Source organism: Pan paniscus, chromosome 5, assembly GCF_029289425.2.
Source record: "Pan paniscus chromosome 5, NHGRI_mPanPan1-v2.0_pri, whole genome shotgun sequence".
Taxonomy (NCBI): Eukaryota; Metazoa; Chordata; class Mammalia; order Primates; family Hominidae; genus Pan; species Pan paniscus.
In genome coordinates this window covers 130,749,712-130,763,366 of record NC_073254.2, presented here as the reverse complement: position 1 = coordinate 130,763,366, position 13,655 = coordinate 130,749,712, and the positions used below count along the sequence as shown (strand labels likewise).

Here is a 13,655-nt window from a genome sequence, read left to right as displayed (position 1 = left end):
TAGCTGGGTGTGATGACGTGTGCCTGTAATCCCAGCTACTTGGGAGGCTGAGGCGGGAGGATTGCTTGAGCCTGGGAGGTTGGGGCTGCAGTGAGCCATGATTACACCACTGCACTCCAACCTGGGTGACAGAGCAATACCCTGTCTAAAAAAAAAAAAAAAGAATTTGCCAATTTTAGAAACAAATTAAGCATTAAATATTGATGATATGTAGTAATATATTTACCAATGCAACATTGAACTTGAGATTTTGGAAGTGCACTGACAGTTCAAGTAGTTGTTGACTAAAAAGTAAGAAGCTTGGGGAAATATTATCAACATATCCTAATTAATAAGATTTGAAGCATTAGTGGACCACTGGTGAAGTATATTGATGTGCAAATTCAATTCAGTGAATTGTTGTTTTTCATTAAAACTCTCCAAGATATGGTTGCATACAAATGTCAACTAAATATGAACACCTTAAAAAAAAAGAAATTATACAATTAATTCATCAATGAAAACATTATTCTAAGCCAAGCATTGTGGTTCACCCCTCTAATCCCAGCACTTTGGGAGGCCAAGGCAGGAGGATCTCTTGAGCCTAGGAGTTTGAGACCAGCCTGGGAAACATAGTGAGACCCCATCGCTACAAAAAAAAAAAAAAAAAAAAAAATCCAGGTGTGGTGGTGCACACCTATAGCCTCAGCTACTCTGAAGCTGAGGTGAGAGGATTGCTTGAGTCTGGGAGGTCGAGGCTGTAGTAAGCCATGATCGCGCTACTGCACTCCAATCTGAGTGACAGAGACCTTGTCTAAAAAAAAAGAAAACATTATTCTAGTTGTTTTGAAAGTTTTTTTTGGCCAAACTAATAGGGATTTCTAAAATTTTATAATTTTAGAGCTTTTAAAATACTAAATATTTATCTGACTTGGAATTCTAAATGAAGGAAATAGTGTATAATGAAGATCATTTTTAAGAGAAAGATAACTAGCTAGGTGTGGTGGCTCATGCCTGTAATCCTAGCACTTTGAGAGGCCAAGGTGGGCGGATTGCTTGAGCCCAGGAATTCGAGACCAGCTTGGGCAATGTGGCACAACCCTGTCTCTACAAAAAGTACAAAAAATTAGCCTGGTGTGGTGGAGCATGCCTGTAATTCCAGCTACTTGGGAGGCTGAGGTGGGAGGATCATCTGAGCCCGGAGGTCGAGGCTGCAGTGAGTTGAGGTCGTACCACTGCCTTCCAACCTGGGTGCCAGAGTGAAGCTCTGTCTAAACAAACAAACAAACAAATAAAAAACCAAAAACAAACAAAAAAAACCCCGAGATAACTAGTCAATCAGTTTGTAAGAAAAAGGAGTAGGCTAGGTCAGTGGCTCATACTTGTAATTCCAGTACTTTGGGAGGCCAGGAAGGAGGATTGCTTGAGGTCAAGAGTTTGGGACCAGCTTGGGCAACATAGTGAGACCCTGTCTCCATACATACACAAAAACAGGAGTAAATAAAGGTAGTCTTTCTAAGAAATGAAAGCAAAGACATAATCAAACTGTTGTCACGTTTTCATGTTGCGAGGGAATTCTTAAGTTGAATAAAGAAGAATAGTACTGTATTTTGGTGATGTTTAGAGATGGAATAGGTGAAATATTTGGTGGATGAAAGCATAATTTTTGAAGCACATTTTTGTCAGAAAAGGAAAGGAAAGCATAAAGAGTGTGCTAGTATTATCTGACATCATTCATTAATAAGAGGAAAACAAAATAATAGCAGTACCTTATGTTGGAAGATTTTAAATGTTTCAGAATTACCTTAAAAGACTATTATTCAAACTAGAAAAATTCTTGATATTAAAGTGTTATGACATTGAACTATTTATAAATGAAATGGAAAGATGTCTGGGATTTGTTTCAAAATAATTAAGAAAAGTGGAGGCAGTAGAAATAAGGCTGTCCACGAGTTGATAATTGTGGGATGGGTACATGCAGCATTACTGTCATTTATTTATTTTTGAAAAATTTCATCATAAAAAATTTAAATATGTTATTATGTAATAAAGAATACTGTTTCCAAATAAGGGATCATTGCTACTAGGCTGGCTGAATATTGGGCTCATGATGATACTGAATAATTCAGAATGATACCCATATGAAACAAGATTTTTTTTTTTTTTGTTATTTCAAATTTTTATTCCACATTGTGTTTTAAAATTATTTTTCCATGTTGTGGAAGCCTCCTACTCGGCTAAGCCAAATCATCACATAATAAAGGAAAGGGATACAACATTGATTTATTTCATCATTCTTCTTGAAGAAAAAAATAGTTGGCTCAGATGTCATATGATTTGAAGAATGTCTTTTTTTTTTTTTTTATCTGACCAATGGATGCACATCACATAGTTTGAAGAATGTCTTATTAGTAACACCTAGTTGTAAAAACTGGTAATACTGTCTTATTTTAGATACTGTATTTCTGATGATTTCATGATTTGAATTCGACTCATAAGGTTTAGAAAAAGCAAACTTCATAGAATTGTTTGTCTTCTAAGGCAGTGGTCTCCAACCTTTTTGGGACCAGGGACGGGTTTCGTGGAAGACAGTTTTTCCACAGACCCAGCAGGGTGGGGATGGTTTCAGGATGATTCAAGTGCATTACATTTATTTTGCACTTTATTCGTGTTATTATTACACTGTAGTATATAATGAAATACAACTCACCATAATGTAGAATCAGCAGGAGTCCTGTGCTTGCTTTCCTGCAACTAGATGGTCCCATCTGGGGGTGATGGGAGACAGTGACAGAACATCAGGCATTAGATTCTCATAAGGAGCACGCAACCTGTCTCTTGCACGTGCAGTTCACAGTAGGTTTTGCACTTCTATGAGAATCTAATGCCGCCACTGATCTGACGGGAGGTGGAGCTCAGGTGGTAATGGGTGTGATGGAGAGTAGCTGTAAATACAGATGAAGCATTGCTTGCTCGCCCACCACTCACCTCCAGCTGTTCAGCCCTGTTCCTAACAGGCCACCAACTGGTAGGGATCTGTGGGCCAAGTGTTGAGGACCCTGTTCTAAGGGATATGAAAGAGAAGTATTGGGCTGGGTGTGGTGGCTCATGCCTGTAATCCCAGCACTTTGGGAGTTCAAGGTGGGTGGATGGCTTGAGGCCGGGAGTTGAGACCAGCCTGGCAACATAGTGAAACCCTATCTCTACCAAAAATACAAAAATTAGCTGGGCGTGGTGGCATGCGCCTGTAATCCCAGCTACTCCAGAGGCTGAGGCAGGAGAATTGCTTGAACCAGGAAGCGGAGGTTGCAGTGAAGCCAAGATTGCACCACTGCACTCTAGCCTGGGTGACAGAGTGAGACTCTGTCTCAGAAAAGAAAAAGAGAAGTATCTTCAGAACTGTTTCCTTCCCTTCCTCCCTCCCTCCAGTTCTTTCCTGGGCACTCAAAAGTCTTCTTATCTATGTGCTACTTCCTCTAGGCAATATCATCACATCTATGGATTCAAACCTTTCAGTCTGAAACTCTGCTATAGTAGACCCTTAGTAAATAAATATCTTCAGGACATCTCCTTTTTGAACTTCCGAGATATTTTCATTTTTGGTTGGGGTTTCTTTCTATATAAAGGAATCATTTATAAGCTACAGAATCTTCTGAGATCTGATATGAACCTTGTTCTTAGTGGCATCATCCTTGCATCAGCCAAGCTCAAAACCTCAGACTCATCTTTGACTCTTCCTTCTCAATCTTTTCTGTTCATTTGGTCCCATCAATTCCTCCTTTAAAATGACTATCACAGGTGTCCCTTCTTTTCTCCTGTCTTATTACCCCTCTGTCATGAAGAATTGGAAGAGCTGGTCTTAGCTCTGCCTCTGGCTGCTGGCCTAGTTTCTTCATCACTGAAGTGAACAGATTATACAGGATTGTCTTAGATCCCTTTCAGAGCTAACATTCTGTTCTACTCATCCAGGTTTTCACCTTCTCACACTTACATCACAGTAACTTCCTAATTGTTTTTCATCCCTTTAATCTTAGTCCTCTCTAATAAGATTAACCTTCATATGTAATTTTCATTGCTTTTAGGATAAAATCTTAGGTTTCCAGGTCTTCATTTAGGTCATGTCATCATTTCTTTGGTTAATGGTGTGATCATTTGGCTGGGCGCAGTGGCTCACGCCTATAATCCAAGCACTTTGGGAGGCCAAGGCGGGCGGATCACCAGGTCAGGAGTTCGAGACCAGCCTGGCCAACATGGTGAAACCCCCATCTCTACTAAAAATACAAAAATTATCTGGGTGTGGTGGCGGGCACCTGTAGTCCCAGCTACTCTGGAGGCTGAGGCAGAAGAATGCTTGAACCTGGGAGGCGGAGGTTGCACTGAACTGAGATCATGCCACTGCACTCCAGCCTGGGCAACAGAGCAAGACTCTGTCTCAAAAAAAAAAAAAAAATAGTGTGGTCATTCATACGATGAGGCAAAATAATGATTTCTATTTTTTGCACAGATGTGTGCTTTTTATATTTTCTACTCTCTGTAGAATTGTTTGCATCAAAAATTTTCCAGAGCCAGGAGGGCGCGGTGGTACAGGCCTGTAATCCTAGAACTTTGGGAGGCCGAGGTGGGCGGATCACTTGAGTTCAGGAGTTCGAGACCAGCCTGGCCAATATGGCGAAACCCCATCTTTACAAAAAATACAAAAATTACCTGGGTGTGTGGTACGTGCCTGCAGTCCCAGCTACTTGGGAGGGTGAAGTGGGAAGATCATCTGAGCCCATGAAGTTGACACTGCAGTGAGCCCAGATCATGCTACTGTACTTCAGCCTGGGGGACACATTTGTCTCAAAAAAAAAAGGAACATAGTGTCTCAGATGGAAGACCTAATAGAATTGGTCTGTGTCAAATTTATTTGTTCTATTTTGTTACGTAATGTTCACATCAAACAATTGTTTTTCATTGTGACTGCTGAGAGTGAAGTTTTCATGGTGTTGCTACATGTTATAGACATATAGAAGAAACATCTTGATATTTAAAAATTCTATATAGCATTTATCCATGTTTATAGTACAAATACATGTATTTTTAATTCTTCTGGATGCATTTAGTAAATTCCTCTGATTAATTTCAATATGCAGTTGCTCTAATCATACTATCTAATATACACGAAAATGTAGAAAACAGTTTCTCTGAAGGCTTTGGAATTGCTTTGTCTATCTTTATGTTATTTAGAAATAAAAGTAATTTGGAAATGAAATAGTTTTAAGGAGGAACTAAGCTGCCTCTAAAAGCTGGATTATCATAGCAGTGTAGGCTAGGCAGGTTCACCTGCTTTTCAGCTTTGTCATGTAAAATAAAAAATTGTTCTTTTATGATATTTAATATTACATGTGCCTGAAACATCTAAGCTGTGAGGTATGAATTCCTCTACTTGGAGAAACTCCTGGAGAGGGGCACTCACGTGGGATGAGAGCAATAAAGCTTCCCTGTCTCATGTGCCTAATCATTGAAATATTTCTAGACGTTGTGTTAAAGGATGCATGTTTTTTCTTCAGACTAAGGTGTTGGCATATGCCCAAAGATTGGCATTCACGTAGTACAGTGCCAAGAAGTCCCATATGCCCTCTGGGACCTTGCAACTTCTTCATATGGTGAACCTTAGAGATGCCGCATCATCACTTACCATCTGACAGTTAGTTTACAAAGAGAAATAGTAATGATATATGTACTTTCTTTCATTCTCAATTTAAATGTTGCGAATAAATCTTAAAATTGCAAATTTTTTAGTATTTAGCAGGTGGAAGTTATATTTAAACTTATTAAGTGAAATAATTACTGGGTTTGTTCCTTGTTCCTGTCCACATAATTTAGAGTAAAAGGCCTATGCTCAGTCTCTTCTGTTCAAGCTTTCAAATTCCTTTGACAGCCTAGATGTGAAATTCAAAAGCCATTAATTTGATGTGTTAATTTTGCACTTTTTGACTTACTGCAAAGATCCTATAGTTTCCATAGCAACTATAACTTATCCAGATTGTGTAATATTCTTTACAGTATTAAAAATAAAACTATGCAATTACATGAGCTTCTGGACTACTTTGTCTAGGGGAACTGAGGATTGAAATGTTTCTGTTGAAAAAATTATAGTTTCATGTGAAAAATTTTTTAGAAAGCTTTTATAATTTTGTTTCAAGAATACATCAAACTTAAATATTTAGCAATAGATACCTGATAGATAACTTAATTATTAAATATATAAAATTTACATCGTAAGCATTGTGTTGAGCTTCTCAGGCACATGTGCTCTCACTCATGTACCCACAAATACATTTAAGGCACAGGAGGGACACTTGGCTTTGATTACATTCAATCACCTGCAGTTTATGCTTCTTAATGGCTTCTGAGTGGTCTGAAAAAGTCTAGTTTTATGTCTGGGCAAAAAACAGGATGGAGAAAAAGGAAAAAATGATCATTTAAACTTTCCTTATTTTTGACTTTGCTTTTTAAAACATGCCTGAGCTATCACTTTGAAAATACTAAAGATTGTTTTAGTAGGTATTCTCAGAGTATCAATTTATTTTGGCTTTTTAAAGGCAATATAATATTAGCACTAAAGTTAGTTGACATAACTTCCTATATCTTAACGTAACTGTTGTTAATTTTTTGTATTGCCTTCAACATATTTGTAGATGTATATTTTTATATAGTATAATTTGTGTATTTTCTCAGTAGTATATGGTAAATATTTTCCACGTTTCTAATGACCTTCTAGCCATCATTTAAAATATTGCATCATAGTCCATCTTGTTGACATACCTAGTATGTTTTATTTGTCAAAATACTGTTTAATTATTTCCTGAATGCTATCTGTTGGAAGAAAAATGGATATAATTTTCAAACTCATTGTGAGGGAAAGTAACCATAACTCAATTATTTGCTTGAAGATGATTGTGAAAATCTTCAAAAGGGATTTAAAATGGTGTTTTAAAGTGTGGGTTTTGAATAACATCCTAAACTGCTCTATCTGCAGGTAAACATAGAATGGGGAAAATGAGGAATAGCTAAGACAGATGTGGCACTACTTTGGCGCTATATTTGACAAAAACATCATGACATGGTGATACTTTGCTGAGGCTCTAATATGATCAAAAGACAAAACTTGGAAGGCATGGATTTAACTTCTCTTATAAGAACAGCTCACAATATGAACTATAGTTATGACATTCAGCTGAGACCTTTGTGTGGCTGGTTCTGGTATCAGCACCCTTGAGAATGCTTACTGTACTTACTGTATTGTACTAGCTGCTTATCTCATACTGTTAATATTTTAACAGAATGTTTCACTAGATTTTGAACTGCTGTATTCTCTTGGTTAAGCAACTTAGTAACTGTTGGGATTTCCCAGGATTCCTAATACTATGTCCATTGTTTGAAAAATCCACTTTAACTACTGGGTTTCTCCTAGTGTTCCTGAGAATGACATGTTGGTGGCTAGAGCTTTGAAATCTTTAAAAGGCTTTTGATTGAGGTCCTCGGGCTTTTGAATGTCCCCATGCTAGGTGAGATACAGTGTGTTTTAGTGGGTTATCATTCCTATAAAGCTTCTTATACTATGAAATTACTTTAAATGAATCTGGGAGTTTATGTCTGTCAGTTTTTTATAGCGAATGTCTATAACAGAATGCTTTTGTTGACTCCAGATAATTAAGACAGGAGTGGAATTATCTTGCAATATGTTTGAGTTTATATTTATGCTTGTTTACTCTTTGAAACTAGTGCTGTGTTTAGTATCCTGTTCTGTTTCAATTTTGAATTTTGTGTTTTCGCTGTGTCTGATGTTTTCGTTGTGACATGAATTTCTTTTGGTATCTCATATTTCTGTAGTTGAAATATTATCAAAAATAATAAGCAATACATGGTATAATGAGAGTGTTTACATATCACTGAGAAATTAAGTGCATTTCCATTGTTTTTGTAGTTATAATTTTGAATCTGAAAGTGATATATGGAAAAATGATGTTTTTTTGTTTATGTGCAGAAAAGATGAAAAGGAATATGCATTGAAGCAAATTGAAGGCACAGGAATATCCATGTCGGCTTGTAGAGAGATTGCAGTAAGTGGATACAAATACAGTTATTTATTTTATTATTGATATTGGGTGATGATTTATTTTAATATAAAAGAGTTTCATTAATATATATAATGAATGTTTTACATATGTTAGTTTAAGAATATTTTATGTAGAGTGAGAAAATCTGCATAAACTTTTTATTTTATTTTTAAATTTTGAGACAGGATCTCATTTTGTTGCCCAGGCTGGAGTCCACTGCAGCGTGAACCTCCTAGGCTCAAGCGATCTTCCTGCCTTAGCCTCTCAAGTAGCTGGGATTACAGGCATGTGCCACCACACCTGGCTAATTTTTTAATTTTTTTGTAGAGAAGAGGTCTCCTTGTGTTGCCTAGGTTGGTCTCAAACTTCTGGGCTCAAATGATCCTCTCTCCGTGGCCTCCCAAATTGCTGGAATTAAAGGTGTGAGCCACCATGTGTAGCCCATAAACTTTTTAGTTACTTGAAAGTCATCTTTGAATATCCTCTTAATGATATTTAAGATTTGTGATCTCAGAAATACTGAATAAAATGATTTAATTTATTAAAATTGTGATGGACTTTTATTTTAATTAGTAATTTAATTAATGTCTATTTTTCTGTAGCTTTAGGACTGATAAGGTCTTTATAGAGGAAGGGGTCATACTATTAAATCTTATTCATTTTAAATACTATTTCTGAAATATATAATATAGTGAGATGTTATTAGTCACCAGAAAATAAGACCATTATAATAATAGGATAATCCCTTAAAGAAAATAGTTCCCTGTTTTGGTCTTTATGTATCATACTAGTACATTTAAGAAATGATTGTTCACAAGAATACTAAACATTTAATGAGTGTGTACTAGATACCAGGCTTACTAAATGGTTTCAAGTATTAATTCACTTAATTTTCACAACAATCTGTGAAATAAAATTTTAATATCCCCATTTTACAGATCAGAAAACAGAGGCAAAACTAATTATAGCTCGGAAGCCTTACTATTATATTACCTTATTTTAGTTCTTCAGTAAAGATTGCTAATTAGGGCTTTACCATAATATCACATCTATTACAGACGTTTGTCTCTAAATTGTTAGAAATTTATTTAAATAATTGTTACTTAATAATTGTTAAATAATTATATTGTCCATATCCATTAGGGATTTCTGTCTCTAATTTAATAACTATTACATATATTGCCCACAGTTCCATGTTTCTGCTTCACCTGCATGGAAACACTCCTTCATCGCTTTTAGTCATAAGAAGTGTGGTGCAAAGAACACATGGGGTGGGAAATCTCTAGACCTGGATGTCTGTCTGCCTTAGTAGCTAAGTAGTGATCAGTTCCAGTTTCATCTGTTAAATAAGGGAACTATTAGGTCTCTTCTAATCATACCTTCTTTAATTCTAGAATGGGAGCCTCTCCCTGGACTGTGCGTACTTTGAGGGGCAGACCTTGTCTTTTTATCTCTAGTTCCTACCATAGAGTCTGACATAGCAAGTGTGCCATAAATGTTTCTTGAATAAATAAATGAATGAACAGAATGAAAAAATTGTACCAGTGGTCCATGATTCTAAGTTTGTGTTACTTTTATTTTTAAAATTTTTTTTAGAGACAAGGTCTTGCTCTGCCACCCAGGCTGGAGTGCAGTGGCTTAATCATATCTCACTGTAACCTTGAACCCCTGGCCTCAAGCAATCCTGCCTTGGCCTCCCAAAGTGCTGGGATTGCAGGCTTGAGCCACCATGCTTGGACCTATGTTTGCTTTAGGATGCAAATTGTTTGAAAAAATTCTAATTTGGTGATTTTCCATTGATTATAAAGTGGTATTTGTGGCTGGGCATGGTGGCTCACACTTATAATCCCAGCACTTTGGGAGGCTGAGGGGGGTGGATCACCTGAGGTCAGGAGTTCGAGACCAGCCTGACCAATATGGGGAAATCCCACCTCTACTGAAAATACAAAAATTAGCTGGGTGTGGTGGCATGCGCCTGTAGTCCCAGTTACTCGGGAGGCTGAGACAGGAGAATTGCTTGAACCTAGGAGGTTCAGTGAGCTGAGATTGTGCCACTGCACTCTAGCCTGGGTGAAAGAGTGAGACTCTGTCTCAAAAAAAAAAAAATGTGGGGAGGTGTTTGTAATGTTTTACCAGATAAGCATTTGGTAAGTGATTTGTCACATTTTAAAATCCTTACATGTTATTATATCAACCAATATAAATATTATTGGTGGGCTATTTTTCTATGTTAGAGTACCATAATTTAGCACAGCATTTTCAGCCCTACCTTCCATGAATTAATTGGGTAAATAGCTGAAATTTTAGGTATTGATTAATAGGAAGTGATAACCCAATTATAAATGTCCTTTTTGAAACAGAGACTTCTATGTGCCAAGGAATCCATGGGCATGTGTGTCTTTATATAAATTTGGAATGTGATGGAGAAACTTAACTCTTAAAATCTGTTACAGCCTTCATTCTTTTTTTTTTGTAGGAGACAGAATCTCGCTCTGTCACCCAGGCTGGGTTGCAGTAGTGCAATCTTGGCTCAGTGCAATTTCCGCCTTCTGGGTTCAAATGATTCTCCTGCCTCAGCCTCCCAAATAACTGGGATTACAGGCGTGCACCACCATGCCCAGCTCATTTTTTGTATTTTAGTAGAGACAGGGTTTCACCAAGTTGGCCAGGCTGGTCTTGAACACCTGACCTCAAGTGATCCACCCGCCACAACCTCCCAAAGTGCTGTAGTTACAGGCATGAGTCACCACTCTCAGCCATAGCCTTCATATTCTTATTGAGAGTTTGCCTAATAGAACTTTAGAAAGTGTGCAGTTTCTAGATTGAATAGCATTTTATCAGTACCCTAAATACTTAACCCCAACATGATAGGGATTTTCACACAAGTTTACCATGGATGGTATTGCACAGAGACTGTGCACATATGTCTTATACATTAAGCCCACTAACACAATTTTATAATTATTGTTTTATTGGGGGAACCAGCTCCTAATATTTCAACGTATGTTCTTTCTATTTTCTGTAAGTGTCGGCCGGTCTGAGAAATAAAGAGAAAGAGTACCAAGAGAGGAATTTTACAGCTGGGCCTCTGGGGGTAACATCACATATCGGTAGGTCTGTGATGTCCCCTGAGCCGCAAAACCAGCAAGTTTTTGTTAGGGATTTTAAAAGGGGAGGGGGTATACATACAGGGAGTAGGTCACAAAGATCACATGCTTCAAAGGGCAATAAAGATCACAAGGCAAGGGCAAAATTAGAATTACTGATGAGGGTCTATGTCCCGCTGTGCACGTATTGTCTTGATAAACATCTCAACAGAAAACAGGATTCGAGAGCAGAGATCTGGTCTAACCAAAATTTACTGGGCTGTAATTTCCCAATCCTAGTAAGCCTGAGGGTACTGCAGGAGACCAGGGCGTATTTCATTCCTTATCTCAACTGCATAAGACAGACACTCCCAGAGTGGCCGTTTATAGACCTCCCCCCAGGAATGCATTCTTTCCCCAGGGTATTCCTTGCTGGGAAAAGATTTCAGCAATATCTCTCCTACTTGCACGTCCGTTTATAGGCTCTCTGCAAGAAGAAAAATATGGCTCTATTCTGCCCGACCCCGCAGGCAGTCAGACCTTGTGGTTTTCTTCCCTTGTTCCCTGAAAATCGCTGTTATTCTGTTCTTTTTCAGGGTGCACTGATTTCATATTGTTCAAACACACGTTTTACAATCTATTTGTACAATAGTGGTCCTGAGGTGATGTACATTCTTGGCTTACGAAGATAACGGGATTAAGAGATTAAAGTACAGACAGACAAGAAATTATAAGAGTATTATTTGGGAACTGATAAATGTCCATGAAATCTTCACAATTATGTTCAGAGATTGCAGTAAAGACAGGTGTAATAAATTATAAAAGTATTAATTTTGGGGACTGATAAATGTCCATGAAATCTTCACAATTTATGTTCCTCTGCTGCGACTCCCTCCTTTTGGGGTCCCTGACTTCCCGCAACATTGTTTTATGTATTTGTCCTTTACATCATATTGAAGAAAAGAGTTACAGACAAAAATACATTTATGATTTCTTTTCTCTTTACCTATGTCATTATTTTTACTGGTGTTCTTAATTTTTTGTGTGGATTTGAGCTACTGTATAGAGTCCTTTCATTTTAGCTGAAAGCCTCCTGTTAGTATTTTTTTGTATATCAGGTATACCAGCAATATATTCTTTCAGTTTTTGTATCTGGGAATGTCATAATTCTTTTTCTGTCTTACCCAGCTCTTCTTGAGTTTTGCAGTATTAGTGTTGTTGGATGTAGAATTCTTGGTTGATAGTCTTTTTGTTTCACACTTTGACTGTGTCATCTCTGCTTTCTGGCCTTCGTGGTTTCTGATGAGAAATCAATTGTTAATCTTGAGAATCCCTTGTATATGAAGAGGGTTTTTTTTCTCCCTCTTGTTGATTTCAAGATTCTGTCTTTGTCTTTGTCTTTGACAGTTTGCCTATGATGTGTCTTGGTGTGGCTCTCTGAGTTATCTTACTTGGAGTTTGTTGAGCTCCTTGGATGTGTAGATTAATGTTTTTCATCAAATTTGAGAAGTTTTCAGCCATCATTTCTTTTTTTTTTAATTTATTTTATTTTATTTTGTTTGAGACAGGATCTCACTCTGTTGCCCAGGCTGGAGTGCAGTGGCATAATCATGCTCGCTGCAGCCTTGACCTGCTGGATTTAAGCAATTTTACCACCTCAGCCACCCAAGTAGCTGGGACTGCAGGTATGCACCACCATGCTCAGCTAATTTTTTTTTTTTTAATTTTTTGTAAAGATGAGGTCTCACTATGTTGTCCAGGCTGATCTCAAACTCCTAAGCTCAAGTGATCCTCCTGCCTCATCCTCTCAAAGTGCTAGGATTACATGTATGAAGCGCTGCACCCCACCACAGTCATCATTTCTTCACATAATCTTTCTTTCCTTTCCTTTCTCTCTTCTCTTATTGCAGCTCTCATTATACATATGTTTATAGGCTTCATGGTGTCCCATGGATCTCTCTCCAAGGCTCTGTTCATTTTTCATCATTCTTTTTGTTGGTCAGACTGGATACTCTTAATCGTCTGTCTTTAAGTTTTCTGATTCTTTCTTCTGCTGTTGAGCCCCTCTGGTGAAATTTTCATTTTAGTTATTATTTGTTTAGTTTTCCTGGTGGTGGAAGGACAGAGTATGTAAGGGAATTGAGAGTCAGAGAGGCTAAGAGGGACTGATAGATTGGGGAGAATGGAGGCAACACCATAAAGAGTAGATAGGGCTTGTTCTCTGTCATCTTCCTTCTACATACCATTTTATTACCTAATGCCTAGTATTTTGTAGTTCATATAGGCACACATAGCTGAGAGGATTTTAAGGCGGAAATAATTAGGAGTGAACATTTCACTCATTACTTTAAAACTTGGGACTATGATTGCAGAATAACTGTTGAGGATATAGTGGGATGCTGGGAAAATAAGTTAAAGAGCTTGTAATCATGGAATAAACTTGGAAGAAGTACAAGTTTACAGAAAGGAAAAATGTTTAAGAATGAAA

The 13,655-nt window shown here is 37.5% G+C and overlaps 1 protein-coding gene across 10 annotated transcripts in view; it reads left to right on the top strand.

Annotated features, from left to right (window-relative positions):
- Positions 1–13,655, top strand: part of CDK19 (cyclin dependent kinase 19) — a 206,037-nt gene that overhangs the window by 62,119 nt on the left and 130,263 nt on the right. For all 10 annotated transcript variants that reach the window (XM_055114056.2, XM_055114060.3, XM_055114059.2 and 7 more), the window contains one exon: positions 8,009–8,084. In XM_055114056.2, the coding sequence (XP_054970031.1) occupies positions 8,009–8,084 (76 nt within the window). The remainder of the gene's footprint in view (positions 1–8,008; positions 8,085–13,655) is intronic.